The 25291-nt window shown below is 45.3% G+C and overlaps 1 protein-coding gene across 1 annotated transcript in view; it reads right to left on the reverse strand.

Moving 5' to 3' along the window:
• The window catches only part of FRMPD2 (FERM and PDZ domain containing 2), a 603077-nt gene that overhangs the window by 375699 nt on the left and 202087 nt on the right, over window positions 1–25291 (reverse strand). The window contains exons 7-12 of the mRNA XM_086921788.1: window positions 23671–23703; window positions 22689–22846; window positions 10205–10276; window positions 9938–10112; window positions 7903–8053; window positions 338–476 (exon numbers count right to left, since the gene is read on the reverse strand). Of these exons, the coding sequence (XP_086777914.1) occupies window positions 338–476; window positions 7903–8053; window positions 9938–10112; window positions 10205–10276; window positions 22689–22846; window positions 23671–23703 (728 nt within the window). The remainder of the gene's footprint in view (window positions 1–337; window positions 477–7902; window positions 8054–9937; window positions 10113–10204; window positions 10277–22688; window positions 22847–23670; window positions 23704–25291) is intronic.

Raw genomic sequence — 25291 nt, forward strand, 5'->3', positions numbered from 1 at the left:
CCTTTACTGATGGCATCACATACGACATGAACAATTATATTAGTGTCAGTACAATATGAACATTTCAGAGCAGTGGGGTACAAAACATGACACAGAACCAATGGCATACAAATCAGTGGATGGTGACAGCATTCCCTACCCGCCATCCATAAACAAAGAGAAAATAAAGTGCAAAAAAGTTTTTTCAAAAGTGAACAGTGCTGATGTAGCAGGAGCAGGTGAGACCAACTATAATAATTGGATGCTCTGTTCTCCTTTGGATAAAGAAAACAGCCCAGGACTAGCATCTGTCATCAAGATGCACTTCATATTGGGAGAAATAAGTAACAGCCCTTACCTCTGGGATATATGGACCACATTCTGCTTGCAAGGCAATGGAAGCAAGTTGCAGGGCTGACTCCCCAGTGCAGTACAGCCTCTCCTCCAGGACCTCCTTGCGCAGCTGCAGGTAATACTGGTGCCTTGTCAGGCTCTGTCTACAACAGAAAGGAAAGCATGAACACAATGAAATGTAAAAGGACCAGGAGGCGCTATTGTACACAATATCAGCTTGGGCAATCCCCTGCTTGATTAACATGGAGACATCGATGGGAGGCTTCTCAGCAGCGCCGACAGAGGAAATTACTCTGTCACACTGACGGAGATATCACAGACAAATTTAGAAATGACTGCCAAAGTGGTGGTCATTTCTAAAGCATTGGCAAGAACAGCCGCCACAGTGGTTTACGACAGGGCTTTTCACATTTTGGTGCAGGGCTCCATCAACATCACAGAGCCTTCCACCAAACTATTTTATTTTTTACTTTAAGAATAAAAAAGTTTTTCAGTTTTTTACTGTCGCTTACCACCAAGGGTTGCCTGGCAGTTATGGACAAAAAAAACAGCTGTACGTCCGGCCATTCTAACTGGGTGGACAGACACATAGCCAATTCTCTAGACAGCCTTTTCTCCGGTGGTCCATCAGCGAAGTTTGACTGTGGCAGTGGCAGATACTGGTAGTAAAACCTATGAACTACTTGCATTCATTTAAATCGGGTGAGTGGACCGTTGTGTTAGCGGAAGGGAACTCCTTTGACGTTCCGAAAGAGTTCCCTCTCCACTAACATCTAAACTAGCCCTATAGTTCTTCACAGGATATAGAAAGGACACAAAGTACAAATCCCCAGCAATTGGCACACACAAACATTAAAGATTCATGACCATAGACATATGACCTTCAGGCCAGAGTTACACACGTACTCAATGCAAATGTGACACAAATATAAGACATAGATAAGCATTCTGTCCCAATCTGCCTGGCCACAAAAAGGCCCATACACAAGACATCTAATGGCTCCAAAAGTATAAAATAAGTGCCTTTATTTAAGCAATCGTCTGTGATAATTGACTTAAAAATTAGACTACAATGAACATAGATGAAACACAGAGTGGATTTCTTAACTTTCATAACAGTTTGCATATTACTTCTTTCCATCATGACGAGCATCAATGGTTTATGAACTATCTCTTTACTTTGAAGGAATCTGACTTTTATTTTTTGCCTTCTGATTTTTATTACAACCCAGGGTTTTATTAGGTGCGATAAATAGCACCTATATAATTGATCAAACTCAAGAATTATCAGGTGTGAAAAGGTTCACACAACTCATAATTCTGTTCCTTGTGCAAACAGGATCTGTCCAGGGATCAGAATTATTTGGTCAGTCGTAATCAAGTCTTTAGACTTTAATCTTTTTACACTGTTTAAGACTTAGGGATAATTACAATGTCGGGCAGACTTAAGTCCAGTACTGGGTTTGACCGACCTCCTGTTGGCGTCCCGACCGACCAATTAGGATGTGACCGAAGAGTGTTCGGTCGCACTCCTATTCTTTACAATGAAAGCATGCATTCCGACCGGAATGAATGTTCTCATTGTAAAATGGCGAGGTGCAGTTCATCCCTGCACCATGTGGCAGGCACCTCAATGTGGTGCAGAGATCAACAGCGGGCCCCCCAACTGGATGCTGTGCACTCATGGAGGCCCCCCAAGTCAACTTTCTACAGCCTTTCTGTGTCGAAAAGGCAGGCACAGAAAGGCTGTAGGAATTTGACATTTTAATCCCTCGGGCGGAAAGAGCCGCCCTTGGGATTACTGAAGTCATTCTGACTGGCGGACGGGCTCTCTGAGCCCGTTGGAAGTCAGTCATAATTACCCGCAGGAATCCTTTCCGACCAACACCATCCTAATGGGTTGGTCATAAAGGAATCAGACCAGTTCATTACAATGCGGTAGGAATAGCTCCGACAGACGGTCGGAGCCGTATCCTACAGCATTGTAATCGGCCCGCTAGTTGAGAATTTGTCATTGTTTCGTTATTTTGATGCTGAGATTTTGAATGAGCAATAACTCCTTCTGATGATGTGGTTTATATATGGAGTTGCCTTCAGGAAACAACCCCTACTAATGAAAGCTTATTAACAAAGCCAATGATTTAAAAGTTGCTTGCCTTCATTAACAAAATATTTCTCATGGATATACAATATTTCTGCATATTCCTCACCATTAGCAAATATCCAAATATTCAGGAGTTCCGCTTGTCTCGAGAAACTTTTCCCAGTAGTAGCTCTCCAGCACCTTAAGGTGGCACCATGTGGTACCAGTCACAACTCCATCCACTGGACATGAGGCCTCCATTGTATAAAAGGTGCCGCATTGATGATGACTTTTTCTGCTCACTGACTTATCAGGAGAGTAGGAAACGCAGTCAAGATTATTCAGGAAGGAAATGAATCCACTAGAAATATTGTTACCAATGATAAGTAACTTTTACTTCTGATGGATACACCTTCCGGCAGATTCTGCACCTCCAGCATGAATCCCAAAGCAATACCCTCCAGGAACTGGGAATGAGTAGGGCCGTTTTACTAAGGAAATTATGCAGCCCAGCCCTGGCAAAGTGTCCCTCACTGTTTGTTTGGGCTATGAGACAGTAATGTTTATCAAATATATGCTGGGATAACCACGTGCATACTCAGCAGGTGTCAGATCTAGAACAACTCTAGCTGAGCTGTAGAAGTAAGCATGGTCCTAGGGAAGTGGGCACAACACAAATGCCCTCCTGAAAGCCTTATTTCCCAAGGCATATCAGATCTTAATGATCTGATTTGCCTTGGGCAATGGCTGCATTTAGTCACCACCTTGCCTTTCTTGGCTCTGGCAAAGCCCACAAAGAACTGGTCATGTAATGTATCTGGCTGAGTGCAGTTGATGTAGGAATACAATCTATGCAGTCTCTTCTCCTCCTTGATGGTATGAGGGCGAGAAAAGAAGTTTGGAAGTTTGATAGATTGGGTCATATGAAAGGCTGAAACCACCTTGGGCAAGAACCCCGCTTGATCAAGTAAGGAAGACAATCTTACACAGCATGAAGTTCTCACCCCCTAGGTTCGGAAGGTCTAGAAACTAATGCTGTGATCAAAGTAAGAAGTTGAACTGGACAACTGGGAAATTGCTCAAAAGAAGGTGACATCCGGAAGTCAACACAAGATTTAAATCCCACTGAGGAACAATGAAATGAGGAGGAGGAAACAAGTCTCCAGAAAACCTGCACCTAAAGGAAACCTTAAATATCAAGGCCAATCAGGGAGATACTTGGAGCCAGGGCAGTCAGGTAATACTTAACTATTGCTTCATCCAGTACTGTTGTGCAAGAGACAGTGTGAAATGCAGGAGATCAGAAAGTATGATTCAATGGTTCCTAGCCTTGTGACTCCCACTGCACAGAGACCCACATAAATGGATTTTCTGGCAGATTTCCTAGAGTCAAGGTGATGTCTGCAACTTCAAGGGGGCAAAAGAGGCAAAAGTTCTCTAGTTGGAGCCACTCGATCTACTCCCGTAGAGCTGTAGTGTTTTAGAATTGGTGTTGAGGACCTGGCCATCCTGCTGCAAGACAAGATCTGCCCTGTGCAGAAGAGGAAGAAATGGGTGAATGCTGAGTGTCAACAGATCGATGTACCAGATCATCTCAGCCCATTAAACTATTAGACTTAGGCATCTTAGAGAGCAAAGTCAAATCCATAGTGCCTACAGCTTTACACACAAACCTGGTAACGTGTGATACTTCCACCCATCGAGCTCCCAGAGGGATAAATCATGTCCTCTTCTTGGAAGGTGTCTGAAAAATTGGTATTTTGCAAATCAAGGAATAGACCTTCATCAGGAGGAAGTAGACTATCAGCCTATGAATTATCAACTTCCATTTGCCCATAGACTTTATCACCCATGGTTAAGGAACTACAGTTGGAGCCAAATATTTCCTCTGCACAGGAATATTTGTGGGCCCAAGAAATAGAATGTTCTCCAAGGCACATTCCAAACTTCTCTTGTGCCACCTGGAGATAATTTCAGATGACTTTGAGGGTAATGTCAGTAATGACTCCTAACATGGTGCTGAAACCAGAGCAATGTCGGTAACCGCACCAGTCCACAACCTGGACCTGTGCGGGGGTCAAACAACATAGCTGTTAATTCCATCTAAATATTTTGCCGCTTTTGGAATTAGCTCCAAGGATGAGGAAGAGCTTGGCACAGTGACTGGGACTGGTTTGGGAACACAGCTTCAAGGAAGGAGACACTTTTCCTTTTGTGATTTTTGAGGATATGACTTTTGAGATATTGTTTCCTCACAGGAGACTTAGCTGTACGAGAATGGGTAAGCTTTGGTGTGTTTGTATCAGGCAACACGAACCGCAGGCTGTGGCACAATATTCCGATCCAAGACTCCACATGAAGATATTATGAGGATTTGACATAAAACATCTCCTTGCAGCAAATACAGGAGTGCATAAAACCTGAAACCTTCGGAGGAGAAATGTGACCTCGTGCTGATGTAGCTGAGAAAATATTTGTTTGTGTAACACCAATAGAGAGTGTCACATTATGTCAATAAAACATGGAAAAGCAGGAATAAACACCAAAGAACAGGTTGGTGCCTTTTATATACTGTTGTTGTCATGTTCAGTAGGAGGAGTTGCAGCTAGAACTGCATGGCACCACTTCACGGTGCTAACAAATTACTGCTGGGAAAATCTTTTCCAGACCAATCTGACACCTGGGGTCTATTCTAAAGGTGTTGAATCTGCAATAAAGTGTACCCATCAGAAATACAACTTTAGCATAAACTGAACTAATTACATTATTCCTACTTTGAATTTTTTTATCTCAACTTAAGTTCATATCATTGTTTTAAGCGAAGATTGGAGACATTATTATTGATGACTGTCCATCTTGTTCCAGTAGGAGTTCCTATCAGTTACCAAACTCAATCAAACATCATAGTTGAGACATAAACAGGTATTCCTTCAACCTATAAAAGTCACAAATGTTAGATAATACCAAATACATAGATAGGTTTCCCTCTGTGCCACAAATATGAATGTCCCTGTACACTTTCGAAAAACACATGTCCCATAATCTTCATAAACCAAACATAAGAAACAATATTTAACATTTAATTAAGCAAACTTTAGCCATTTTTCCTCTGACATATTAGAATGCAAGCACACTGTAACTGGGATATGATACTCTAAGTGAACTCAAAGTACAGTAATTGTAGTACACAGTTTTCAAGACATGACTGTGTGTACAGTACTACAAGGTCACTGGGGTGCATCACAACACAACTGAAAAAAACCACTGAGCTCCCTTCTCATTGTGATTATAGGGTTGACACGAAAATATTAAGAAATCCAGAACACAAAGATGTAGGTACAGGATTCAATATACCTGAACAGTGTTTTTTTCCCTAGGCATTCAAGATTTGTGACATGGTAAGAACTAGACTAGGTATTAAATAGAGGACGATGATGCACAGAGAACCTGGATAAATTCAGATAGTGGCAAAAACATGATGTAATAATAAAAACAGCTAGCAATTGGCACCTGATAATTAGAGTTGTCTGGTGAATATTATATACTCAAATGAGATACCTGGTAGACAGGGACTCTTGTAAATGGAGACAATGGGTAAAATGAGACTCCTGCTAAATGGAGACACCTAGTAAATTTAGTTGGCAAATCTAAAGAATTCTGACAAAAATACATCTCAAGAAAAGGAGGGATTTCATGAAAAGAGAGACCTGAAATGGAGATACCTGAAATGAGGACACTGTGATAAAATATGAGATCCCTCATTTAAGACAATACCTGGAAAATGTGAAACTGCTAAACGAGTGAAAAAAACTTCCATTTGTTTGTTGCCCATTGCTACTGTTAATTTGTAAGCAATAGATAAAGATTTCTCCCTGAATAAAATAGTATGTTTGTAAATGTGTTATTTAAAGCACTGTAACATATTTCACAGTCACTATGCACCATGATACATTAAACACTACCCTCTAACATAACAACTTCAACGGTACATCTAACAATATATATTTAATATGGCCTAGATATATCATATGTTTTGTTACACTGGTTCACATCAGCATTGGCGACCAAGAAACTCAACACACCTGTCTTCTTTCACTGGGTAAAGACATAACTATTGACCAAGAACAATGTTAAGCAAATTACAAAGCCATCTGCTTTGGCCCTTAAGCACTTTGCAACCTTACAAATAAATGGAACCAAACACAATATATGTAATAAATCATCATAGGTTAAACCAAAATCCAGTCTACAATAACAATGCGGAAAGTCACTATACTGCAAAAAACCCTATGAGTTTATGCAAATAACAAAAAGTGTGCTCTATAAACACTGATAACTTAACCTAGATTAAAGATTGGGACGAGCATATGTACTATGAGAGAAATGCTTTGGGAAAGGGGGTGATTTGCAAGGGTTTTGATTTTATGCTTCCATTTGGTACCAGTTCGGAGATCTTACTACCATATTTTAACGTAGCAGCTGGCCTACTAAAGAAAATACGTTCATTGTAAAAGTGTAAGCATATCTATTCTAATTAAATATTGACTGATGGTCAGAGCTCTCACAATTAATATGGTATAGAGGTTATTGTCTATATTTTACCCTCTATATTTTACTAATTTAGTTAAAGAACCTATGTGTGACAATTACAATTTGCAAAGAAGCAAACACATCAACACCAGTGTGTGTTATCCGCAGAAGGGTCATTAGATATGTCTGATACAAACATGTGTATGTAAAATATGAATGACATCGTCAACAGTGTATATGCTGATGGAAACCCTGACCCACTTTACAAAGTGGGGTAAAGCGCTATCTTTTATTTCCGTACTGTAGTCTTTAAAATGAACTATCATTTTGTTTATTAACCTCGTTACAATTAATTCCCTCCATATAACATGGTCCATTTAACAGCATTAACATATTGCTACATCTGGTAACTTGTAACCATTGTGAGAATTCATGTGTAAACTTGCCCCCTGCAGTGTATGATTTTTTATAATGTAATATCGATTTCTGACACTCTAAGTGTTGTACAAGCATAAATCCATGTTTCCTGCTCATTCGACATCCTCCTCTTTTAACCGGAACAATGACCCATCGAAAGGTAATCTTTCGGGCACGTAAACCATGGTAAAATGTACTTCTTACACAAAACCTATAGTGCGGTTAACAGTGAATACATTAATCCTGAACATAGAACGGTTGTAAATGAGAGACACATGGCTGCTGTCTATGGTATCCCTTGACTGCATGACATATGCAAGCCAATGTGACTTTTCAACATGTGATCCCAGGACAGGTATTTGTGGAACACAATCATTATTAAACAGACGCTCATGCATACTTCGTATGGCAAGGTGACTGCTGGATATAGGATCTATGGTAAGGCAACGCTTGTAGACATTTACCAAAGGATCTATGGTAAAGTTCATGTCTCCTTCACAGTGCTGTAAGAAACAACCTCAGGGAGAACGAGTACTCACTGAAGGACACTGAAGTTGTGTACAAAGAACTTGATCCTTAGAAAAAGAGTGAAGTTGATGATGGATGATTTTCTTTTGGCCTGGTCATCCCATCCATCAGGAGCCACTTTATACAGAATATCTTCGTCGTCCAAGAAAAAAAACTCCTTGTCTGAGTGAGAAGCAGAAAACATAGCTTAATTGAAAGGAATATGTTCAGTTCATTATTATCATTTTACACAAGCATCCATTGAGGGACCACCATTCCTGATGAAGAGTGGGAAAGGAAGTGACACCTGAGGCTGTAAGTGGCTGTTGCTGGAATCTCTACTCAATTTAGGAAAACATCAAAAAAGGAAATTACACCTCCAACAACCAAAGGCATCTTGATATGAGTAAGGTTAACAAAGCTTGAGCATGAAAGGGAGTTCTACATAATCATAGGAAGTAGGCAGAATGAATGTCAGCCTGCTAAGGTGGAACCTCTCAAGCACCTCAAAGGATCCCGGGAAAACAGAGATAGAGTGCTTAGTGTATGGTGGAAAGCAGTAAAACAGATCCTGTTGGAAGGGGCTCTATGACTGCACATACATGAACCAATGCTTATAATCTCTCCGTAGAAGCAAACAATGTATTATCTCACTTGAAAGAAACTTTTGTAAAAAAGTATAAAATACGAGCAGTGTGACCAAAGTATACGTTTTAAGTGGATTTCTAGAATTGAAAGTTAAGAGCACCCTCTTCATCTGATAACAGCAGATACATCCATCTCTATAAATATGCAGAGAGCTCCAGAAATAATAGCTGCTGTAATCTGAAATAATACTTTCCTGCAATGCAGAAAGACAACCTACGCACGAAAAATGAATTTAATAACAGTCTGCAGATCCATAAGTCTTCAGTTAGCTTGAACCCTCCTTTATTGTCATTTACACTATTTACAGCTGGATACAAACCTGATAATAAAGTACTGCTACACTGTCAGAATATCATTGAACACACCATCAACATGAGGTTTGTGAAACTTCAGAAAGTTGCTTAACTGTCAGCGCTACTAAAGGCCTCTCTCAATATTCATGTAGATTAAGTATGACTTCGTAGTTAATAGGATAGGTTCTGTAGAAATTCAACTAATGTGAAATAGGACTTACAGTCACAGTAACATCTTAATAACACACCCTCTTATTAGTATTTGCAGATTACTCTGTAATGTCTACTGAGAAATTTGCCACATGACTCTCTAAACGACTCATCTAATTTACCCCTCAATCCATTCACTTCCGGATTCCTGGAGAACCCGACACATATACCTCAGCACTTGCGGCCATGGTACATTGATAAGTTATCCAGTAAATCCCCTAATCATTACTTCCAGGATTTAGTGGGAAATCATAAATTAGATTTCTGCATGCACTCTCCAGGGTGTAGTTGAAATCTATCTTTTACACTTCAGTTCTGACTCCGTCTGACTCTGTCCCGAGTCCATTTGGGATTCATTGGATGTATCTCCAGGAAGCATTAGAAGTTCATAAAAATATCTCAATAGTCACTCATTCCAAGTTCTATTGGAAAATCCTACATCACACCTCTTATTTTAATCTTTCATGATCCAGTGGGGATTCAATGGTGCCCAGTGCTTCTAGAAATCAAGCTTCACGTGAGCGCCAGGTTAGGACCTTGCCTAATGTATGTCAATAATCAAAACCCTCCAGAATTCACTAGGAACTCATATTGCCAAAAATACACTAAGATGAAAATTAAGGCTTTAAGTGGTACATGCGCCAAACTAACTGTTGTCAGTATGAATATTTCATTAAGTAACACATACTTATCTCTTGGACCTCAATGGATGCAAGTGGTATAAGTACATGGTCTTGAAGACTACTGTGAAGTAGTCTGAGACTCATCAAATCACATAATGTAGTGGTCTACACTGAATTGTTTTGTGCTTTATTCTGTCTCAGGCACGGTCTGAAGCTTCATTTAGGAGGAGTTGTTAACTAAGTCTGCACATGAGTAACAAACTGTCATTTGAGAACATCATCAACACACTCACCTTTCATAGATGCTAACCCAAAGTAGAAATATTCTTCCAGATTTGCGTGTGCCATTACCATATCAAAAACATCCCTGGCCTTAGACTTGATGTCACAATTTACCTCCAGGCATTGTCCATTTGGTAAAATGACATAGAGGCTTCTTTGAGATAAATATGACTTCCCTCTTTTAGTCTGAAAATAAAAAAAAGATTATTTTTGTGTACTTTTCTGTGAAATATCACTTCATTGGTCTTTCTATTTGCAGAAATTAAATAAATACTTACCACAATAGACCGGGGTAATTCTAAGGTCACTGCTGGCTCTCCAGACATCAAGACAAATTCTGGCTGTGAAAACTGAGGAATTCACCACAAATGAGATTATATGTCTTTCATGCATTAAAAGAGGATTTGATCTCATTAGGATAAGAGATTCATGAAAATGATTTAGCAGTACAAGTGGTATATGATGAGCTCACAATGTAACAGACAAGAGAGACCAATGAGGACAGACTTAGTGCCTATACCGTTTCTTATACAAGACCCAGAGAATGAAGAATCCCAAATTGTGAATCTTTAAGGGGGGAAAGGGCACTGCCTAAAGATAGACACAAGGAATGTTTGTAGTGGAGGAAGTAGACTTTCAAAGGTTAACATGGGACTAGACACATGCACATTTATTTGGGATCGATGAACAACAAAAGGGCCAGGGCCTGTTATTGAAAGACAGCAACAATACAATCGGTTTCTGAAAGAGGTCAACAACATATGGCAAAGGACACTATATCAAGGTGATAACATTTGGAAAAACCTTGGAGCAGGACATAAAAATGTCAGCAAACATCAGCTTGTGAAGAATCAAGCAAATAAAGACCAAGAGATAAACAAGGCAAATAGATTCCTGCATTTCAAAGACTTAATCAGTGGACTTCATTAAAAAGCTGCAAATGCTCGACATATAAGGTATGAAGCATGCATGTTTGTCATGGTTTTGTCCAGGCCATTGGCCACACTAGATAGGTTTAGCTCTTTCATTAGTATACACGCCTCTGCAACAGGTCCAGGTCAAGCTACCTGTCTGAAAACTCAAATTGCATTTTAACTGCTTGAAATTACAATGGGGCTGGACAGCGTCGGTCATGCAAGATATTGTGCTATTCAAAGGACGGGGCATACAAAAATATAGTAGACAGCTTAGTAGGGAACAGAGTCATTTATGGGTGAATTAGGAAAGTAATTTATCCAGGAACACTCACCACAGTCTTTGGGTTCTCACCCAACTATCTGTAGGAGCTGCAGCAACTTTGTGGTGGGACTAAATACTGCTTTTGAATGTGTCATATCAAATTTAGGGATGTAGATGCTAAATTGTTTGCCTCTATACATGGCCAATAGACTTTCAGACATCCCCAGAATTCCTCACTCTCAGTTATAGATACTTCCCTTTTGGGTGGTCAACAGACATGCAGCTACAGTGATCCTTAAGACTTTCAGCAGGGATAACACTTAACTCCCCTATCAGTGAGAAGTACTGAAATAAATTACTTAAGTAGCAATAGTTGTGGAACTTTGCCGGCACATTAACACCTTATTTCTTTTAAATGTAATGGTTTCCATTTTCGCTTTGGAAGCCATTGGTGTTTCTTACAAGGAACAATAGACAGTTAAAACAAGTTTAAATGCAACAATCAATGAAATAATAATTGTGAAGATACAATATCAAAGAGTCCACACTAATCGAAGGGAACGCAGAAGAGATGTATTTTCCAGTAGTGTTATGGAAAATGACCCCACGCCCACTGAATGCCTCCTCCCCTCTATATGCAGGAGTCTGTGTTACACCCCTGTTGTTTTCAGTATGAGATATGATTGGGTTCTCATTATAATCGCTGTAGAGTTACATGGATTATTTGAGCCAACACTGGATGTCTGATTTAGTGCTAAGTAGATCAGTGTTTCAAATGTTACTGTTTCCAATTGTGGCAAGTTCTTTCTCCTAAGACATTGCTGAATGTTGGAAATAGTAAGCAGGTTAGCCAGATAAGAAGGTTTCTTCACATGGATAACTTTGTACATGAGGCAGCAGATTTAATATTTTAATCTAGTTTCCACGACTAGCAAAGAACACGTTACGTACCTTCTGTAACTCTTTCTGGAGTATACTCTACTTAACTGCAGGTTGCTCACCTTATAATATCACTCAGGCTGGATCAGGAGAATTTTGTTTAAGTGTTCTGGCACACCTCTAGGTGGCATTGTGCAGCCACACTGTTTCCATACTGCCCCTGAAGTGATGGAGTATAGCCACATATAAGCACCACCCTTGAACACTAAAGTTTGTTTCTTATTTTTCCCCTTTCCACACTCTCAAACATGAAGTGTGTAAAATTGTTGATAATTTTGTGCTGAATACTAACTTAAGATCTTTTTAGATGTTAAAGAGAGACCACTCCATAGAATGGGAAGGTGGGAGGACAGGGACAAATCTGTGTTTATGTACAGTTTCCACCAGAAAGAGCATTACTGAAGCTAATAATCAGGCTCTTTTGGTGGATACTTCTAACCACAGATTCCTCACCTTACAACAGACACCAAAGCACGACCTCACCAACAGAGAGGGTCTATGGAGTGGGCTTGGACCAAAACATCATGCAGAACCGAGAGGATGAAGTGTCCTTCTCGTCAGACCTAGCGGTCAAGGCAGTAGTGCTTTGTGGCACACACAATATGATGATGGACGGAGTGCTCAAGATTTTCAGACCCTCACCCCCAGTCACTATTTGATCCGGCTTCAATCCATCATCATTCTTCTGCTCACTTCACCACCCAAGTTTGGACCCAGCCATACGCAAATCAGTCATGACCCTGTTCCTCATGGGAAAAGTACAGCCCGAACTGCCAAGCCAGGTCTTCCCTGGACCAGAAACAAGCATCCTGGGATTGGCCATGCTAGCTTGAGTAGTGGTTGTGAACATATATGCCAATGCCCATGTCACAGCCTGGCAGATATCAAGAACAGGCCACCCTGTCACTATTGCAGTAGTAGTGGCTGTGCCCCTGGTGGAATGGGCTTGCAGACTCTCAGAGAGCTGATTGTAGGACAATGCATAACAGACCCATCAAAGGGCATATCTATTATCAAAGCCTGTACATCATAGGTGAAACCTGCAGACCTCAACAAGGTAAGACTACGAAAGACAACCCAGGATCTTACCTCCCTTCAATGTAGTCTGTGATATCCAAACCAGCATGGATAACATACTTGGCCGCAGCCTACACATCAGGATTGTCTGAGCCAGAGAAGCTATAAGATCTTTGGGGACTGCCAGCAAAATTGTCCTACCCACGTCCCAAAGGGCATGCTTGTATCGGCCCAATAGAAAGACAACTTTATGGATCACAGTGCAAGGCTGGCAGAGGAAAATACACATTTGCCAAAGACATCAATTCTTTTGGATTCTCTATCCAGAGAATTGGTTGGAAATGAGCTATGGCTCACCTCCTAGTCTAGGCCTGTACAATGAGTCTCTCTGTTGTAAGGGTACGTAAAGAGAAAATCCAAGCCACAAGGCCCCTGCCTGTGACATATGGCTACTTGCTGGTTAATAGGCGGGCAAGAACACGTTTTTTGACAAGGTAGCTAACAGGTTATTTCTGAGAGCTTCATTAAATGGGAGCAAAGGTGCATATGTTGCTGGCTCAGGCAGCAGAAAATCTTTCAAAACATTTGTGTTATTCTCAATGGAGGACAGCTCTAATTCTAGTTCGTTGGCTACACTCTGAACCACCACTGTCCATGAGGCACTTGCTTTCATTAGTGGCCTATGTGGTGAATAAGGCTTTGTCTCAAGGGAAGATCAAGTCCACTGGTGTGCTATAGCTCATGGTACAAGGTATCACCCGTAGAAAGAGGGAGCAGCAAGCTAGCACCCTCACAATCATCATTATCAATATTCTGGGGTGTGCCCTTCTCTGGCATAAGATCACAGTCAGAACCAAAAAGTTAATGAAACTTCGGCTGATAGCTGTGACATGATAGAGGCATTGGGTTAAAAGACTACTGGATGCACTTTTGCAAATTTGTAGTGTGGCATCTGACTCAGGGTGTATGTGAACCTAATAAGGAATCAGCTTTGTGTGAAACTTAAATCTTGACACACTCTTGCATTGTCCTTGGAGTCAGAGTGGTGGAAATTAGGCCAAGTCCAGCTTCACTTTCTTCTGCTTGGGCTTGGCTTTCTCCTTACCAAAGGACTTTGAGGGGGAGGTGGAGTGTTTACGGTAACAGCCCCATACCAGGACTGTGCCCACAACTTGGAGCAGGTGAGGGACCAGCATGAAGTCTGGAATTTACCAAGGGGGAACATTCACTATTTACTGTATCATGCAGATTTCGGTGAGTTAAACACCAAGATCCGCATGTTATTTCTCATAAACTCAATATAGGTATTATTTATCGCACCAGATAAATAACCTACCCTACGGTATCATTATTTAACAGGGGTGATAAATAATGCCTCAACTTGTAATCAGACCCAAGGACAATATCTTGTAAGTTAAATCCCTTTGAAGAATATGTCTTTTTTAGTGAGCTATGTATACAGTTTATTAACTCCCTAACTTGGTCCATGTAGGGTATGTGGTATCAAACATTACTGACCCAAAACAATTCAGTTGTTTTCCACTTTGGCCAAGGGGTCAGAGACAAACGAGTGGATGCTTTGTTGCAGGCTTAAAGGGCAAAATGTTTGAATTGATCTAATAATGGCAGTGGTCTAAGGAGCTACTGACATGCCAATCCCCTTTAACTAGTGGAACAATGATTTCTCTAAAAACAGTTGAGAGTACCAGCCTCAGCATCAGCCTATGACTTATATCAGTAACTAACCAATTCCTACATTAATAAATGGAATGAGACCGGCCAATCCTCTTTTGGACTGACATCTTGACTATCCTTCATACCCCAATGATGGAATAATTAAAATTGCAATTAAGAGAGCTACAGACTGTTGGGAATCATGAACGTATTAATTTGATTGCTGAAACATAAAATTACTTATGTGGCCACAGCTACAATTTCTTAAATTAAAGGGGTCGTATGAAATCAGATAAAACTCTAATAAACTTTCTTTTAATGTCAGGTTTCTGGGTCAACTGGAAACACTTAAAATTCATAAAGTGCTGGTTAGGGCACATACTTTAATAAAACCGAGACATATTTGATTGTGGTTAGCAGGTTCAAGGCAAGGAACCAGCTTCTCAGGGTTTGTATGGGCTTGCTTTTCTTAAGAAGCAGATGTACACAGCGATAAATATCTCCTCATTCCCTGAATCAGTTGTGATACCTTGATTCCACAACGATTGAGACTGCAAATGTTTGTTTCTGCAATTTTTATTCCAGTGTGCAAACCAATGCAAACCCGTCTTTTTTAGGTTAATCCGACTGCAAGATAACCTAAGCATGTAAGCAGTGGTACACTTCATTGTTCATGTTAGAAAAAGAAACCGACTTCATTGAGGATAATGTAGAGGGGTGATTAATAACTTTTTATAGTTCATGACTCAGAAGGAGATGTTACATCCAATTCCTGATAAGGATGTCTGGGTTTGCTGCTATTTGAATACCTTCTGGTGTTGTCTTGTGTACCATGTTTTAATAATTAATTTCTCTAGTTGGTCATAGTTAGGTGTATTTGGGGGCGTGGCTTGAGCGCCGAGGGAATGGCGGCGTGAGCCCGGAGCTCCGCGCCTCTTCCCCCGCAGGAATCCTGTTACAGGGGCCGTAGAGCCCGTGTGTGCCCCGGCGCCGGATGCTAGCCCGGCGGTGACCGCCTGGGCGAGATTTGGGCAGCCGGCGACTCCGCGGACCTGAGAACGACCGCCGATCGCGGCGGCCCCTGGAGCGGCTGAGGGACTGGCGCCGAGCAAGATGGCGGCCGCAGCGAAGCCCTAGAAAGCGGCGGATCGCCGAGAGACGCACTGCCGGCGTGCAGGGTGAGGGCGCGATCGCTGGCAGTATCGGACCCCACACGGCGAGGATTGCTCCTCGGCGACCGGCCGCGGTGAGCGGCGCCATCGGTGGAGGACGGAGTGGGCGTGGCCTCCTGGTGGCCCCGTACAGCAGTGAACCGGCGGCCCGACCCGGATTCAAGCATCGGCCGGCCCAGTAAGTGAGCGAGGACCGCCTGGGGAGAGGGGAACAGAGGGAGACGGCGAGCGCGGCAGCGCATCCTGGGCCCCCCCCCTCCCCCGTGGCAGTGACACACACGTCTTGTGGGGACGTTGGGAGCTCCCACGGAGGCAGAAACGGGCGGAAAAGGGCCTTTGACATCCGGCCCGCCACACCGCCTCGGTGAGGAAGTGAACGTTACCCCTCAGCACCCGGGGGCTGGACACAGCGACAAACGCTCACACTGGGACGCCCATCCCAGGGCGCAGTAGCCGTCCAACGAAGCCCCGAAGAGCACAGGGGTGGTCCACGAAGCCGGGGCCAGTGGGTAGTCGGGGTGAACGAGAGCGGCGGGCCGGCCACGATGGGAAAGCCGAAGACCAAGGCGGAGGAGGCGGCAGCATCAAACGCAGGGGAAGGGGGCCCTGCGGAACAGACAGACCTGCAGCGGCTGCAGGACCGAATACTGGACGCCATAACGGCCACCAGAGATGCGCTCCACAACGACATAGCGCAGGTGGCGTCGGGGCTGGGCCTACTCCGGGCAGACCACGATAAACTGAAAGACAGGGTTAAGGAGGCTGAGGTGGTGATCGGGGACATGGCGCCGGCTCACAAGGCGATGGAGAGTAAGCTGACGGAGGCCTTGGACCGCATAAGCACCCTGGAGAGACGGGCGGAGGACGCCGAAAATAGAAACCGACGCAGCAACATACGGATCGTAGGTGTGCCGGAGACGGAGGGGACGGGGGACATGACTGCCTACATGGAGGAATGGCTGAAGACGGTGGTGGCGCCAGAAGGACTTTCGCCATTCTTCACTCTGGAGCGGGCCCACAGAGTCCCCTCAGGACCACCCAAACCCGGGCTCCCACCCAGACCGATCATAGCCAAGTTGCTACACCACAAGGACAGAGATCTGCTCCTGCGGAGGGCCCGTGAGGATGGCCCCTTCCAGATTGCAAACAGTAGAGTCACGCTCTTTCCGGATTTCACCTTTGAAACGCAGAAACAACGTGCCTCCTTCCTCACGATCAAGAGGGAATTGCGGACTGAGGGCATCCCCTACTCCTTGCTTTTCCCAACCAGACTACGAGTGGTAGTGGACGACAAGGCGATCTTCTTCACGACATCGGCGGACGCTTGGGACTGGTGGGAGACGTACAAGGCCGGGACTGACGGAGCCAGAGTGAGAGAGGAGCGGGAGAAGGAGCGGGAGCGCTCGCCCAGGCGGCTGCGGAAATCGAAAAGACTCTGGAAAAGGGGACAGGGGCAGCTGGGCCCATCGGCCTCACAAACGGAGGCGGAAAGGAAGGCGGCGCTGTTGGAGGTGGGGAAGCTCGGCCGAGCGGAAGGTCCCGGGTCCAGAGGTGCCTCAGACTCGGACACTCATGTTTCGGCCTCTGGATCGGAATCGGACTTGTCGGGTCTACATCGCATGGAGGGGCCGCCGGTGACACCGCAGACGGCGGATGAGGTCCTCAACATATGAACTACTGTCCATGCTGTACGGGTAATGCTTGGGGTGTACGGGAGGGGGGGTTGCTGCCCTCGCACACAGTGGGGGCCGGGGCACACGGCGGGACTCAGGGCAGAAGATCCATGAGGAACTGGGGAGGGAGGGCGGAGATGGGCGGCGCGGCCTCCCTTTGGACAAGGCCACACTCCGTAGGCCCTTAAGGCACCCACAGCTGCGGCTGTGTAGTTGAGACCTGGGTCATCAGGTACGGGAGTTTGGATGGGGACTGGTATTTCGATATTGGGGCCTGTTCTGGGGGAGGGGGGGGGCTCCACAGTTGGGGATTGTTTGTTTTTTTCTTTGATGCTGTTGACCCTGGGTACGCCATGGGCAGGGCTGTTGGGGAGTTTTGTTTTTTACAGAGGGGGCACCATCACCGCCAACGGGCAGGACCTGGGAGGAGGGTTTCGACCAGATCACTGGGATAATGGCTAATGCAAATGTTTTGACTTGTATGACCTGGAATGTCCGGGGCCTACACACTATGCAACGCAGACACAAAGTGCATGCCTACTTAGTACGGAGGGGAGTACACATCGCGCTGCTGCAGGAGACGCACCTCACAAAACGGGAGGGGGAGGCCCTACAAAGGAGATGGCGGGGCCAGGTTTATCACACCAACTATTCGGCTTATGCGCGAGGGGTGCTCATATGGATTAGGGCAGGCACGCCTTTCCAACTCTCACGACACTGGATTGACCAGGAAGGGAGATATGTGGTGGTGGAGGGGAAGCTCGAAGGTAGAGATATAGTATTAGCTAGCATCTATGCCCCAAACACGGACCAATTAGCTTTCCTAGCTGCACTGTCGGGGACGCTGGCCCACCCCCTTGCGGGCCCGGTCCTGCTGGGGGGTGACTTTAACTCCATTGCCGACCCCCTGCTGGACAGATCTCACCCCCCCCTTCGTGACTCCCCGGTACACAGACTCTCTAGGGGAAGGAGGGATTGGCAGGAGAACTGGGGACTCGTAGACGTCTGGAGAGGGCAACACCCGACTGATCGGGATTACTCGTTTTTCTCAGGGCTCCATGACCTGCACGTCCGATTGGACGCCATACTTTGCTCCCGGGAGGTGCTACCGTGCGTCGCCAGCTCAGAATACCTAACGAGGACAATCTCAGACCATAACCCGCTCTTGATCCGGCTGGCGTGGGTTACGGGGAAGCCCAGGGTTCCGCTCTGGAAACTGAGGCCTGAGACACTGGAGGACCCCCTCTTCGGGGAGGCCCTTGCGGAAGGCGTGACCTCGTATTTCGCGGAGAACGCAGGGACAGCAACTTCAAGGGCGATGGAGTGGGATGCCTTTAAAGTAGTGGTAAGGGGCATCTGCATTCGAGACTATGTGGGCGTACGGAAGGTACTGCTGGGCGATTTGGCGAAGGCGGACGCGGACCTGAGAGAGGCGGAGAGGAAGCGGCCTGGACGGCCGGAACTCCAGGACTCTCTATGCTCGGCCAAGGAGGCGGTAGCCGTTGAGGTGGAAAGGCTGCGAGCTTTTGACTACAAGCGGTACGTGCTACGCTCCCATGTAGAAGGCGATAAGGTGGGCACCCTCCTGGCGTGGCTATCGAACCCCTCCAGGAGATGCGCTCCCATACTCCAGCTGCGGGATGCGACGGGAGTGGTACAACAGACTCAACTAGGCATAGTCAACGTGTTCCAGCAATATTATGAGGGCCTGTACAAGAGTGACCCGGGCGGCAGGGCAGGACTGGTGGGTCCCTTCCTGGCTGACCTGCCCCTAGGTCAGATAGAGGCGGAGCAGGCGAAGGACTTGGGGACGGACATTGAGGTGGGCGAGATACGACTAGCGGTGAGGCGTATGGCGAGGAACAAATCGCCGGGGTTAGACGGACTCCCCATAGAGTTTTACGACAAATACCTGGACGTACTGGCCCCCCGTCTCCAGACTGTTTACAAGGAGGCCAAGGCGACGGGTCGACTACCGCAATCGATGAGGGAGGCGTTAGTGGTCCCACTGCTGAAGCCCGGCAGGGAGAGTGCTGACCCCACGTCATATAGGCCGCTATCTATGCTCACCGCAGATTATAAAATCCTGAGCTCCATTTTAGCGGCGAGACTCCTACCACACATGGCGGGGCTGGTGCATGATGACCAAAACGGCTTCATACCGAACCGCAACACCACGGCTAATATCAGACGGCTCAGCCGCATCATGGACGGGCTCACCGAGAGGACAGGGACGGAGCTGGTCCTGTCGGTCGATATTGAAAAGGCCTTTGACAGCCTCGAGTGGGACTACCTCTACGCTGTCATGGAGCGCTTCGGCCTGGGAGCTGGCTATATCCACTGGACTAAGGTCCTTTACGCGGAAGCGATTGCGAGAGTGAGGGTAGGTCCGGCGGTGTCCCTCCGATACCCGGTGGGGCGGGGCACTCGACAGGGCTGCTCCCTATCACCGCTCCTTTTTGCACTGGCCATTGAGCCGCTGGCGGCCGCGGCCCGAACGGGGCGGCACACCCACGGAGTGCGGACCCGTGACGGGCATCATTTCATTTCACTGTATGCTGACGACTTATTACTATTCCTCCGCGACGGGGGTGAGGACCTGAGGAAGGCGGAAGCCCTGCTTGAGAGCTTCGGAGAGGTGTCGGGCCTACGAGTCAATTGGCCCAAGACGGGCTTGTACCCGCTACTGGAGGGCACTGCCCAACCGCAACATCGGTCGGAGGCGACCTGGAACCCTACCTGCATGAAATACCTGGGGGTTCACATCTACCATAAGCCGGAAGACTTACTCGAGGGCAACCTGGGACGATGTGTGCGCGGACTGAAGGGCTGTATGTCCTTCTGGTCCACATTACCGCTATCAGTGGCGGGCCGGATTTCCCTACTAAAGATGGTAGCCCTGCCGAGATTACTGTACTATTTCCGGACGCTCCCAATCTGGATACCTGGCTCCTTCTTTAAGCTCCTCAAATCTCAGATCACATCGTTCATTTGGGGAGCGGGACGGTGCAGAGTAGCGCTAGCCACGCTCTCTCGCCCGAAGGATGAGGGGGGGCTGGCGGTGCCGGACTATGAGCTCTATTACCTGGCGGCTCAATTACAGATATTCACGCAGGAAGTGGCGAGGGTATTTCGGGGCCCGGAGGATGAAAGCTTACGGGGGACGCCCAGGCACGTCCTAGCGTACATAACCCTCCAACAGCGGTTGGACAGTCGGGACTTAACGCTGGAACAGCGCACGTACCGACAATGCTGGAACCGGACCCAGAAGAGAGCGGGTACCCAGCGCCCTTACGCGCCTGAGATACCACTGGCCATGCTGACGGCACTACCACATGGAGGCGATTGGTCGAGCCTGCAGGAATGGGAGGAGGCGGGTATACAGGTGGTTGGGGACCTCTTTGAGAGTGGGGCGCTGCTCCTGTTCCGGGAGTTGACAGACCGCTTCGGTATCCCGATAGGGGGATTCCTGCTGCACGCAGCAGTGACCAGGGCGATGCACGCCCACTGGGGCACGGGGCTTGGGGAGCCCGAGACGGCAGCGGCGTGCCAATACACCATGATGGCGGCGGGCACGGTTAAGGCAGTTACATGCCTATATAATCGAATGATTAGGGAGAATATCCCTCCTCTCACATCCCTGAAGGCCAAATGGGAAGAGGATCTGCACAGGGATATACCGGACACGACCTGGGCACAACTTGTCCGCAGAGCACGTAACAGCACAAGGAACGCCAGGTTCCAGCTGATCCACTACTATGTGCTGCATAGGGCGTATCTGACCCCAGGCAGAATACGGCGGTATTACGGCGATGACACAGCAGCCTGCCCCCGGTGCCCGGAAGAGGGAGCTGAGCTAGTACACATGCTATGGGCGTGCCCGGTCCTGCATGACTTTTGGCACGAAGTAGGGGAGGTACTGAATGAGGTGACTGAACGATCGATAGAGTACGGACCGGCCGAATGCCTTTTGCACTGGTTTCCCCACACCCCCAAAAATAAGCTCACGAGTAAGTTTATCGACATGGGGTTGATGGTAGCGAAGAGAGAGATTACCAGGAATTGGAAGGCGAGGCTGGGGCCTGCTCCACGGAGGTGGCGGCAGGAGTTTCTGAAATGGGCCTCGGCTGACGGTGCACATAGATACCAAGTAGCGCGTAGGACCCCTAACCAGACAGCGGCTGACAATGCGACCGCATGGGAAATAATGGTGCAGGCGCTCAGGGATAGCGAGGCTGATACGCAGGAGGGGACCCCCGGAGGGGAGGGCTCAGAGTAGGCGGGTTGAGGCCCCAGGGTCAGCAGGAATACGGGGAGCATGAGGCTAGCAACCCAGGGGTGGTCATAACGTAGCCTTAGGCGGGTGATGGTGTGCGAGGTGGGGTGGGATGGGGGGGGGGTGTTTAGGGGTTAGCGCGGGGAAGGGGAGTTGGGGTCTAGCGCGTAGTTTAGTAGGACTGTAAAAGTAGACATACACTTGATCCGGACGCTAACCACTCCTTTCTATGGAACGTCAGGCATGGATGAGCAGAGATTTCAACGCCGCCCAACCCCCGGGTTGTGGGCCGGAAGGCTGTGTATTGAGTAGAGAAATGTATCGCATATCTGCTAACTCTTATGATGCTACTGCTATACGTATATTGGCCTGTACAGGTATGACTACAATAAAAATTATTTAAAAAAAAAAAAAAAAAAATAGGTGTATTTACTACTTTATGGTTCTCGGACTACTTTTATTACTTTTTTAAATTGTTGAAAAAACTATACTGACTGGCGGACTAAGTGCTTAATTACAATATTATGAGACCTTATCTTAAATCGTCATGCATGTAGAACCATGGGCCAATATAACATTGCTGCTCAGTGAGAAAGGACGTATAGGATTTTATGTCATGGTACCTCAAGTCATAGAAAATGAACATTTCTAGAAAGAATGGAATTGCCTGACTTGAACATTAACCGTGTGCGTCTAAATGTCTAATTAGGCCAGGTGTCTGCGGGTGGGGTGATTATGCTCATGAACTAAAGGGGATACCTTAGAATACTGCACATTAAATCAGGGGGTGAGTGCATTACGGAGAGTTGTGAGATCCTATTTGTATCAATACCTTTCTTCTCTTTTGTGCCAAACTTCTTACAGAGTTAGCTGGGGATGAGTGGCCTTTGGACTCGCAGGATGCAGACACAGTGGAGTTTGACCCAATATAGCTGCTATTTGCTGAAACACTGACATTTGACTTCCAGGATATTCCAGGCAGTGTGTTTCCTGTTGAGAGTAAACACATTTACATTTAGGTTATTACAGAGAAAGAATATCTTCCTATAGTGATCATACCTATGATAAGCAGCTATGCTCTCAGCCGAATCAGTGAGATTCTATATAGTGAACCTGGTTAAACGCTCTGTGGAGTGCAGGCTCTCCAACGAGTAAAGGAAGAATGTCCATGGTCAGAGGTCTTGAAAAATGCCTTTGAGACTAATCAAGCCAAGACATTGGACTCAAGGTGCACATGTTCAGCTAAGTTTACATAATACTTCGAAGAGAGTGCTTTGAGATTACACATGTTGACACACTCCAGATGAACTATGTGTTATGAATGAACAGGTTCTGTTATTTCTATGAATAGATCCCCTGGCACTGCTTTGAGTGCTGACCCTCTGATGGTGATCTAAAGTTGTTCTGAAGTAGCCCTAACTATTTTCTCAGGGAGTGAACTCATGTTCTGGTGAGTCTGGGTATGCATTCAAAGAAAATACTAATAATGTTAAGGTGAATTTTGCACCAGAAATTCACTTCTTTAAACTGATCAGACTTCACTTAATTTGTCGAACTTACCATAGCTATGAATGCCCTTGTTCTGATGAGACTAGCAGTGGTTTTCAAGAAGGGCTGTCAGTGCACTCTACGCAAATGTCAGGTGCAATCTACAAGGCATGTCCAGGCACTCCTCAATTTGTGAATGTTTTTTCTGGTCTAATGACAGCTGTATTTAATACCTTGTTGGTGTCCTTGGCAGGAAAGTATCAGAGATGAACTCTCTGGCATGTGATTGGATTCTCTTGCTTCAGCAGAATGTGGCTGATACATACCTGTAGATTGGCATGAATCACTGGTTACGGATCCTGTCTCAAGAAAAGAAAATTTTTGAGTCAGAAAACCAGAACCATTTTTAAGCACAGTGGGAAAAGCAAAAGAAATATATATGCGATACCTTCGCTTCTATGAAATTGATAGAAACAGAACAGATAGCAGTAGCATCACATCAGAAATGTCTGCATGTGCATGAAATGAAAAAGACTAGGTTGCATACAGTTATGGTGTGCATGTCTATGTGTATCAGTGTATGGACAGAGTACACCAAGATTTGTGTATGTGTGTGTGTGTATGTGTTTGCGTGTGTGTGTCTGGGTGTGTGAGTGTGTGCACGCTAGTGGATTATTTAGTTGGGCGCTAAATCTGAGCAGGTGCCTGTAAATGTGGGTACAGCTGGACCCAAGAAATTTATAAATCCTGTGTTCTTTCCACAACAGACATGCACCAACATTTCAATAGTGTTGCACATACACAGTGTATTGCTTGTGCAACCAGAATAAGGTACGGTTTTGCAAAGCTCGAATCTTGCTTATGTAGGTCACCATTTTGTGATTATAGTGCTATTTAAAAACGATATCACATAGCTGTAATCAATATGAACAAAATACTAATACAAATGAATTCCTCAAATTCATGATGATAATTCTTAAATTAATTAGGAAAAGTTAAAGATAAAGATCAACATATATATTAATCAGCCCAAATGTGCAAGTAATTCCTCATCCAGGTTTGAGCCTGATGCTTTTTAATAAATATCAAGATATGCTTATATTTGATCTACCTTAATAACTTCTCCTGATCCCCTTCTCAAGTACTAAAAAGGCATTTTATTAATTGCAAAATACTTTTAAATCAACACAATACCCCTTGTGTGACTGATTAAAATGTCTTGAAACAGGATAAGATTCATGCTGTTTTAGATTCCTCTCAAATGCAGAAATCTTCTTCTTTGTTCACGTAGAATAGTGATGAATAGTGAAGCATAAATCATCTGATCTCTGTTACAGGTTATATGTGTACTAATCGTAATTTTCTTCATCATCAGAAAGATTATCTACTTCAGTTCTGTTGACCGCAAATTTACAAACTTTGCACTTATTACTGCATAACAAAACTGGGTTTACTTTTCAGTTGTGCGTTATATTTGTAATCTTTCCGAATTTACTTTTACCTAACCTATCCTTCAACAAACAATCCTGGAATTTGCAAGGTAAAGTGTGAAACGCACAATGTTTACTAAATATCACATACCTGTCATGCTTAAAATACCCCTTATAAATAATCAACGGGTAAGAGAGGGAAAAGGATGCTGAGTCACTTTAAAAACCCCTGCTAATAATATTAGTTAATCAACAGAAGACTACGGCCAACACACAAAGGAAGAAACTTTAGAAAAACCTTAAGAAAAAAAGAGACTTAAGAAAAAACGACGAGAGAAAATCACTCTTGCGAGTTAAAAGAACCCTCACTCACCAACCTAGTTGATGACATGCTTCATCATTGGGTTCCCACCAGAGAGGCCGAGTGCCTCCCTGGTGTGCTACGACACCTGTTTACAGCGAAGCAGGTTTTTGTGTGATTACGTAAAAAGTGATTTAAAAAGCATCCAGCTCAACC

Source organism: Lissotriton vulgaris, chromosome 5, assembly GCF_964263255.1.
Source record: "Lissotriton vulgaris chromosome 5, aLisVul1.2, whole genome shotgun sequence".
NCBI lineage: Eukaryota > Metazoa > Chordata > Amphibia > Caudata > Salamandridae > Lissotriton > Lissotriton vulgaris.